Below are 8,749 nucleotides of genomic sequence, written 5' to 3'. Positions count from 1 at the left end.
GCTGCAGTGCAAAACAACGAGGCTAGAATTCCTTCCCACTCCTCCTCCTCCTTCATCCTCCTTCAAGCCCCGTGCATGCGTGCTGCGTCGCGCGCAGTACCGGTCGTGGCACTGTGCGCGGGTCCGCAGTGCTCCGGCTTGCTACAGCGGACGCTCCGTTCGTCGAAGTAAGCGCATTAAGGGGAAAAGAGATTGAGTAGAGTACTTATTCTTCTAGTCTTTAGCCAACACTGGGGCGGGGGGGCCGAGCGCTTCCTTCGCTCGAGTCGATCGCTGGCTTCCCTGCACAGAGCTACGATCTCTTACTGGCCGACGTGTCCGGCGCTGCGACTACCTCGAGCGGAGTCGGGCGGAGCGGGCCTGGGTATCTGCTTCCGATACCTCTCCTCCCTTTGATAAGACAGTAAGAAAAGCAGATTGACCCTCTGTGCGCTTCGTTCCCCTGCCGTCGCCGCCAAGCAACCCTCCGCACCCGTTGCACGGTCCAGCGCCTCTCCATCGGCCGCGCGACCGCGGGCACCTGCTCTATTGGCGGGCTGCCGAATATTGGCCGAAGCCGCGCGACTGCGGCGGCTTCCGCTAATGCCGGCGGGCTGCTCTTCCACTTGCGCTGCCGGCTATTATCCGGCGCGTAAACAGGTCCTGGCGGGCATATCAGCATGAAGGTCTCTTTCTGCATGCCTCGCGCGATAGCCCGGGGGCGCGGGGCCCATACGGTGGCAAGCGCTCCCGTCTCCGGGCTCGGAGACATCCGGTTTCATAACTCAGTTGTGCAGAATATGGCAGGGAATGTAGCGAACAGGAGACACTCCTGCGGCCTTCCCGTCAGACGGGGTGCAGCAGTCCTGTAGAGGCAACGGGTGACAGAACGACGGAAGCCAGCATTTGGGGCTGTCCAGGGCCGATCGATGCGCGGCGACAAACCCCCCTGTACGAGAGATCGCAACTTGCTTCGCAGCCGTCGTGAGTCTGGAGAACGCCTCCGCACCCCGGTTTCGATTAGCTTAGTAAGAAAGTGTGTCTTCTCCAAACGCCCTAGGTTCCTGTCGAAATTATTTGTCTCAAGTAGCCCGAGCACAAATTGCGGGTCGCTTCTCTTAGGGGGCACGCCGGCCGGCTACCTAGGTACACTGCGGATGGTGGCTTGTGGATGAGTGCGTGTCGCGAGCCGGTTAAATCTCGGCAGACAATAAGGATTAGAGAAAGCACAGACTTCATCTACTGACAAGTCATTTATCGTCATAGCTCCATCTTATGGCTTGTCGTCTGTTGGCACCTCCATCGTTCCTTTTCGTGTATAACGATTCTTTTTCTGTCTCCCGGGCATGTGAAGAGCATCTACGAAGAAGCATCTTCGTTATTCTTGTCCCAGCCCATTTCCCCATCTTTTGCTCTCCCTCCCCCCTCTTGTAAGGGGCTCGGCGTGTCCTCCTTTCTCTTTCCCCCTGGAGCAACCCGGATGGCTTCTTCATACTCTTTTCTCCTTCTCCATGCTCTTATCTAATGGACGCCGAGACCGATTCTGACCAAGGGCCTCCCCGGGGGCAACATCCACCGCCGGGTGAGGAGGGACCCGCATCGTCATCTTCTCGACATGAGTCGCCCCTCGGTGGGACACCCTGGATTTCTCTTACGCCCCCCTTAGTCTCGACAGTCTCAGAGGTCTCAGCGATAGACGCGGGAGCACACGGAAGTGCAACACCGGAGGAAGATGCCTCACGGTCCACCCCGCAAACCCGTGCGCCGCCTAAGCGGAGTCGAATCCAGGCACGTCGTCATGGGTCTGGGGCAGGCCGGGGACGGTATAGACAGTCCCCGCTACTGTCCCGTGTGTCGGCAGCTGCTGCAGTCTTCTTGATTTTCTTGGCTTTCTATACACAGAAATGCCTCAAAAGAGGTTTCCCTGCCCTCTCTTTCCCGCGTCCTTTCACGTCGGAGGACAGGGACATAGGAGCTGAGAGACTCTCCCATCTTGACGGCCGTGAACCCCCCAGAAGGCTAGCAGGAGAGGAGAGTTCCCTCTCACAGACTTCCTCGGACGACTCGTCCCCAGATTCGGCTGAGGAAGCTCTTTGCGGTGCCATAGAACGCGCCGCCCACATCAGCCGAGCGGCGGCTTCACGGACGATTGCGGAGGAAAGCGATGAGGGCAGCGAGGCGGAAAGCGAGGAGGAAAGTGAATCCAGTCCTCCAACACGAGAATCTGCAAGTACGGAGAAGGAAAAGGGAGGGGGACAAGGGGGAGTTGTACACACTCTTGGAGGTGTCGTCGTCTTGTGTGACTGCTTTTTTTGCGATTGCGTCCGAGTCTTCTTTTCCCCACGTGCGGAAAGAAGACTGGTCTCTATCATCTTCGCGAATCTACTGTAGACTTCTTTGTCTCGGCCCGCATACATACACGTTGGTGCAGGGGGTGTCTACTACTGTTGTGGCATCACCTCTCCACCCTTGTCTATCTAGCTGCATGGGGCTGCCTGCCTTTTGCTGTGAAGTATACCAGCGTTCGTCGGGTCGAGTCTCTAAGCCAGGGTGCTCCCTCGGCTCCCCCTTGTGACCGCTTGAAGTATTTTCGCTTACGTTGCCGGGGAGAGAAAGGCAGGAGGTATTCTCCTCAAAGGGTACTTCGAGCTCCCTCATGCCTTCCCAGGAAGTCTCGTGGCTTCGCGTATCTTTTGCTGCATTATCGGGTCGGTGAAGGTGCTCTCCATGGAAGAGCGGGGCGGAGACGGGCAAGAGGAAAGAGAGAAGGAGAGACCTCGAGGGGGAAAAGATGATATATTAACTACACATGCAGATGCTTGTCCTGACTCTCTAGACGTGCGCGATTGTCTCTACGTGCTAGCTTCCCTCTGTCTCCACTGTTTTATAGACGTACAGGAGAAGTGGAACGACTCCGTATTTCCTCGTGTGAGGCATAGGATTACTTCTGTGTATACCACGGAATGTGCATGTGTTCTGCCAGCAACGTAGTCCCTCTGTAAGATGGTGTATCTATACACAGCCCGTGCTTGGGCCAGTCAGCAGGTACGGGGGGAAGCCACACCACTCATGAAGTCTGCATGCATCACCTAAGCTGTGCCTCGTCGCCTAGTCGACGAGCTCGGGATATATATGGAGCGTCTTACCTCGTCTCCCCCAGGACGCATATCGTTACAGCTTCATCTATACATGCAATACCCATCGCGGCTGTAGGTGTCTCCTGTGTGATTGATGTCTCCGGGGCGGGGCGGCGCCAGGGCTATTCAGTGGAAATCTTGGGAGACGCCTCTCAATTGCGGTGTCTCCCTTTGTTCCTCGTGCAGCAGCCAAGCGCCAGAGGATCTACGAGGAGCCTGACGCACTCTCATTCCTTCTCTTATCGAACGAGGTCGCGCAACAGGTTTCCCGGGAGGACTATACCCTCTCTCGTTTTGCCACTCGTGAGTTGGAGACGCACTTAGGTGACAAAAGAGAGACAGGAGAAGAAATGGAGAATTGATCGAGTAATACGGTTGATGAGTCAGCTACTTTCCAGACTGAGTACTCTCTGGTAGGACTGCCTGTATGACGGTAGATAGAGCGGCTTATCTTCCGTGAGGAAGTGCTTAGTGGGGGCGTCTCCTGCTGCTGGCCCTCTGCTCTTGGAGAAGCACTTGCCTATATACCGACCTGGGTAAAGAAGAGATGAAGACTATTGGATCCTAACGCTAGGGCCTGCAATGGCAGAACCTTGTTTCGCCCCACGAGCGATCACCCCACCTTAAAAGGGACCTCTCCCGGAGAAGTTGTCGTATATCCTCACTATGTCCGAGAGTGCGTTTTCCCATAGAGCGGAATTCACTCGCGCTTTGAAGAGTGTTGTGTGTGTGCGGATATGTGCAAACTGGACAGCTGAGGAGGTCACGCTGTGGACCGAAGTCCTGGAAGCAGAAGAGCAAGCGAAACTGGCGAGTTTGCGCTCGAGACGGACCGCTTTCGAAACAGGAGAAATGCGGACACCCTCCGAGACCCGAGCGTTACTTGCTGCCGCTGTGGAAGCCCAATTCACGTTAATGAAGATGTCGCGTATTTTCAGAGATCGCGCAGGACATAAGCGCGTGAATCTGAGAGAGGCCTCGTCTCACATTCCTACCTTGGCATTAGCTGGAGAACTCAGTCGTTCTTGGAAGGCGCTCGGGGTGACCGAGCCTACGCTTAAAATTTTACTCCCCCTCATCGTCATTACTCTCGGCACAAATACACGCCCCGAGCGGGCCGCAGTCTTCAGGCTCCTCAAGCCCCGTGTCACAAAGGGCGTCGATCCTCCTGCGCAGCGCGCTCTCGTGGCTGAGGCCGCAGGTCAGCGGTGGCTCTTGCTGAATACTCAAACGTGTTGAGTTTGTGTGGCGCTTCCTTGCTCCATGGCGACCCGGGGGGAGGGGGGGGTTCGTTCTCAGCTATTAGCAGCATCAGCCACTGATGGAGGTCCTCCGCATTCCACTCTTAGCATAGCTTCTTCATGGTCGTTAAAGGCGGAGGTGCACAGCAGAGAGATGCTACTACTACTAGTAGTGCTGCTGTGGTTATTCCTGGCATGCATGCACACTAGAGTGAAACAGAGAGACGGGTGTCATGTCTCCCTCCCGCCTCTCGTGGACGATAAGCTTCGCAGTGTGGTGTTTGTCCCATTAGAATGAAGACCCTTCACATTCCCTTGGGCGCAACGAGACTCATAGATCCGTTTTGAGGGATAGGGATATCCCTCAAAACGGATCTATGAGTACCCACTTGATAGAAGGGCTCCGTTTCTACTACAGCAGAACAACAGCCGTTGGCGACTTCTCTTAGGTTTGTGGGTGGAGTCATGGCGCCGGCCGCTCTTGGGATAGTGTCAGAGATGAGATCGAAGACATAGCCAGGGGGGGACATGATGCAGCATGTGCTAAAGCAGAAGGAGCTGTAGAGATTCTCAATGTGATTTCCTGGAGGGAAAGACTGTCTCTCCCACTGAGCCCGAATGTGAGAAAGGGAGATGATGGCTATCGCTGGACCTCATCTCCGTTGATAAGGCAGTGTACCCCCCTCTATAAGTCTCTCTCTCCCCCGTTTCCTCCTGGTGCCTGTCATTCGTGGGAGCGCCCCCGGCCAACAGCATTTTGCGTTGGTGGTGCAAAGGAACTCCTCAAAGAGCCATGAGGGGGCAACGGGGGAGAAGGGGGGATAATAAGCCATCTGTGACCTTTCTGGTTTCCTGATTCGGTCGTCCTGTCGTTTTGTTTCTTCTTATTCAGTATTTGCATCTGCCATCGCGGAATGGGATATTATAGTGGATGCGAAGAGCTGGATGGCTTCCGGGAACCTCAAACTGAGTAAGTTTATGTTGCTCTCTCCTCCTGCCGAAAGAGCACTGTGTATCGCAGGATTGGTCATCTCTCTTCGAGTTGCCTCGGAAGAAGCGAGATATACCTCACAATGTCTACAGACGCTTTCGGGATTCTGAACTCGTATGCGTACCTTTCCTGTTTGAGGAGATACTTGACAGGTGAACCTAGTGAGAACGCCCGTCTCAACATGTCCTGGTAGTCCGTCTTGTGGAGCCGTTGCCCCCCTCCCCTTCCCGTCACTACATATATCTTAGCACGACTGCATGTGCACACGGGCATACAAAGAAAGACACGCGTCATCAAAAGAGCCGAAGGGTCCTTCTGTTGTCAGCAGCAGCTGGGTAGCGCTCACGCTGGCTACTCTACCACCTCCGGCTTCAGTGTCCGAGTCTCCACCCTACTTGCCTGTACAGCCCATGAGACGTCTCACAGCGCGACAGATGGAAGAGACACTACGTGCAGTCCAGTGTTGACTTGCGCATGGCGCAGTGTGTGGTGTGTGTGGCTGGAGGGATGGGGCGACTAGAAGGGACAGCTTTGAAGAATAGAAAAGAGGGACTTTCTTCTCAGAATCGTCGCTTGAGTTTGTTCTCATCGTCAGCCAGCCTCGTGCCCGCCGGCTCCGCTGCCTGGAGCTGAGGAGGGGGGTCACGGCAATTGGGAGATCTATTGCACCTACCTGCACGGAGAGCATTTCCACTTGTGCGTGTTGGGGATTCTCAGGGGCTGAAGACAGCAGTGGCGCTCTCGGAGAACTGATAGCTCCAGACCTCAGGGTACTGTTGCAGACTCAACGCACACAGAGTAAGTGCATCTGTATTTACTAAGCCCCGAGGGGACCCTGGGGGGCGCAGACACCCCCGAGGAGGCCGACAGAACTGCTGCTGACGGAATACCGACTGTGGGAGGAGAAGCCAAAAGACCCAGTGAACCCTCGCAGATCATCTTGAAGTTTCCTGGAGCGGCGGCGAGGCCCCGATGTCGATTCGTGGCCGTAGGCCCATCCTTTCTGACCTCTGCATTTTCAGCCCTCCTCTCAAAAGGCCGCTCCGTTTTGCTTGTCTGTAGTCGCCGTTCGATGCATTGGGAAGTGTGATGAAGATCGCGGTTTCAGCAGGGTGTGAAGAAAGTGTCTGAATGACTCTGCTTCACATCGACTTTATGGGATGAATCGAACAAGTCAGTGGGGGGGGGACTCGAGGCGCACGAGCCACCCCCCTTGTTGTGTGCCGCAGGTCATTCTCGTTCTCTTGCGTGTCTCGCGTCTTCCATTGTCAGCAGCAATCCCTCTCGAGGAGGTCCCTTCCCAGGTGGATGAGGGGTTTGCACATCTTCTTCTTACGGACGAGGTTGCTGAAGGACTCGGCCGGTTTCATTGTGCAGGGACGCGTGCAGCAACTGGTAAGTAGGAGGAGGCCTACATAGTTCTCATGAGAGGGAAGAGGGTTGGCGTGGCAATACAAGAGGTCTCAGTGACGTAGTGCCCTCCACTGACTTAAGGCGTGGCGTGCAGGTACACACCACGTCCTGTCATAACGTGAGGAGTCTCCAGCCCACTCAGGGTGGGGGGGGGCGACACACTCCATGTGGAGACTCGTTGCCTTCACTTCTCCCCTCCTTAATCACTTGGAGTACCTGGCGTTAGACTATCTCTTCGTATGGAAACGGCCGCAGCTCGGAAGAAGAGCTCTCAAGCCCGTAGCGCCCCGGAACGCCGCGGGAAGCAGACTCCACCCCCAGGCCTCCTCCCTCATGCTGTGTCTTTCGAAGAATAGCAGTTCGTTGGCTATATTTTGCTGTGTTCACCTGTCGACAGATCGGGAGAGGGCCTTGTGGCTCAGAGTCCTGGAAGCAGAAGAGATGGAGAGAATGGCGTCCTTGAGGGCGAGCATGAAGTCATTTGAAGCCCACGCGACGCCGACGCGTTCCCAAGCCAGCGACCTACTCCGCGCAGCTCTACAAGGGCAAATCACTCTTATGAGAATGGCACGGATCTATCCGGAGCCACGTGCCCCAACGCGCGTGAATCTGACGAGCGTTGCCCATCACGTGCTAACCATGACATTAGCGTGCGAGCTTCGTCGTTCATGGAAACTCCTAGGCGTGTCTGACTCTACACTTAAAGCTATACTTCGGATCACCGCGGTCGGGGTCCACAGTAAGCTTACGGAGATTCAAAGGGACTTAATTGTCGACGCACGGCGGCGCAAGGGTGACCTCGCGCCACACGAATTTCTTGCCGCCCAAGGAGTAGGTAAGGACCTACTTCTTAAACCAAGTCACTATTGAGTTCGCTTCACGTCCTTTTCTTTTCAGCCGCCATTTCTTACACTCCGTGAGACGCGATTGTATCGTCATACGGCTGTGCGCCTTGGTCGGGGCTGATGGGAGTGGTGCTGCCGCGTAATTGGGTATGCCTTCTCTTCTTGACCATTGGAGTCTACCAGACAGACAGGATGACCTTTTCAGGTGTTCCACGATCGAAGCCGGGTCGTGCATAAGTTAAGAGTCAGCAGCAGCTAGCACACTGATGGCCATAGGCAAATCTTTCTCATGGAATTGTCAGTCACCGGTCTAGTCTGAGCCCCTTGCCCCGACGCGCCTAAATCTGACGGGTGCACAGAGCACATGATCATTCGACGCAGCGCGCGGGGCATACGTCCGGCGCGCCCCGAGGATCAACGTGATAGGTCGTTAGGGACGGGTGTGCCTTTGAACTCGTGACAGAAAAGGGTCAGGTGCACAACGGCATGAGCTAAGGGGTTAAGAACGTCTTGAGACACATCTCTACAAGACATGTGATGGCTTCCCTGGCATTGCTGTCTTTGGCTGCGGGCGTAAGAGGAGGAAGATATATATGCAGAGGAGGAGTAGAGAAGCAGCAGACAGGGTCCGTAGAAACTGTGCATGCTACCTCGTGAAGAGAACGGCACCGGAGGACAGCGAGGTTCATGGGGGCAGGGCGGGGAGTGAGTCGTGAGGTCTTGACTCACAGGGCAGCACAGGCAGCAGGCGTCAGAACATGTCTATTTATCTTGTGTATCTAGGATTCCCGGAATGGCAGGCAGATAAGCCAAGTGTTGCCTAGTGTTGCATATCAGCCGGGGCGGTGTGCCTTCAACGCTAGGGCACACACTCTTTCCCTGTACTCCTTGCCTTTTTGCGAGTCGTTGTTGTCTTTTTCAAAGCCTTTGCAGAAGCTACCTCGAGCTGGGATGTCTTGGAGAGTCTCCAACAGTGGGCTGCCGCGGGACTCCTGGTTATACGTAAGTCGCTGGTCCTGCCAGTAGTACTACTAGTAGTAGTAGTTGTAGTGATACTCCTACTACTACTAGTACTACGGACAGCTCAAAGATGCACCACTGAGTTTTCCTCTTTGGTCTGAGTCGTCTGCATTTTAGAGAGAC

General features: G+C 55.3%; 1 protein-coding gene across 1 annotated transcript; it reads left to right on the top strand.

Annotated features, from left to right (window-relative positions):
- Positions 1 to 239: 239 nt before the first annotated feature.
- On the top strand, positions 240 to 8,612 carry CSUI_009367 (uncharacterized protein). The gene is made up of 8 exons (XM_068069483.1): positions 240 to 2,209; positions 3,303 to 3,419; positions 3,871 to 4,317; positions 5,250 to 5,327; positions 6,066 to 6,146; positions 6,621 to 6,743; positions 7,159 to 7,631; positions 8,531 to 8,612. Exons 1-7 carry the CDS (start codon positions 1,504 to 1,506, stop codon positions 7,629 to 7,631), a joined length of 2,025 nt encoding a protein of 674 aa, XP_067918541.1. The 5' UTR covers positions 240 to 1,503; the 3' UTR covers positions 8,531 to 8,612.
- The last annotated feature ends 137 nt before the right edge of the window (positions 8,613 to 8,749 follow it).

This window comes from Cystoisospora suis, assembly GCF_002600585.1.
Source record: "Cystoisospora suis strain Wien I chromosome Unknown contig_5572, whole genome shotgun sequence".
NCBI classification, from domain to species: Eukaryota; Apicomplexa; class Conoidasida; order Eucoccidiorida; family Sarcocystidae; genus Cystoisospora; species Cystoisospora suis.
The sequence above is the reverse complement of the archived record's forward strand: the minus strand, read 5'-3'. Positions and strand labels throughout refer to the sequence as shown.

Bases quoted from the DNA above. Each gene is read 5' to 3' on its own strand.
- CSUI_009367 (XM_068069483.1), top strand. From the start codon at position 1,504: ATGGACGCCGAGACCGATTCTGACCAAGGGCCTCCCCGGGGGCAACAT. The intron at 2,210-3,302 runs GTACGGAGAAGG...TTCCTCGTGCAG, and splicing joins TCCAACACGAGAATCTGCAA to CAGCCAAGCGCCAGAGGATC. The intron at 6,744-7,158 runs GTAAGTAGGAGG...ACCTGTCGACAG, and splicing joins AGGGACGCGTGCAGCAACTG to ATCGGGAGAGGGCCTTGTGG.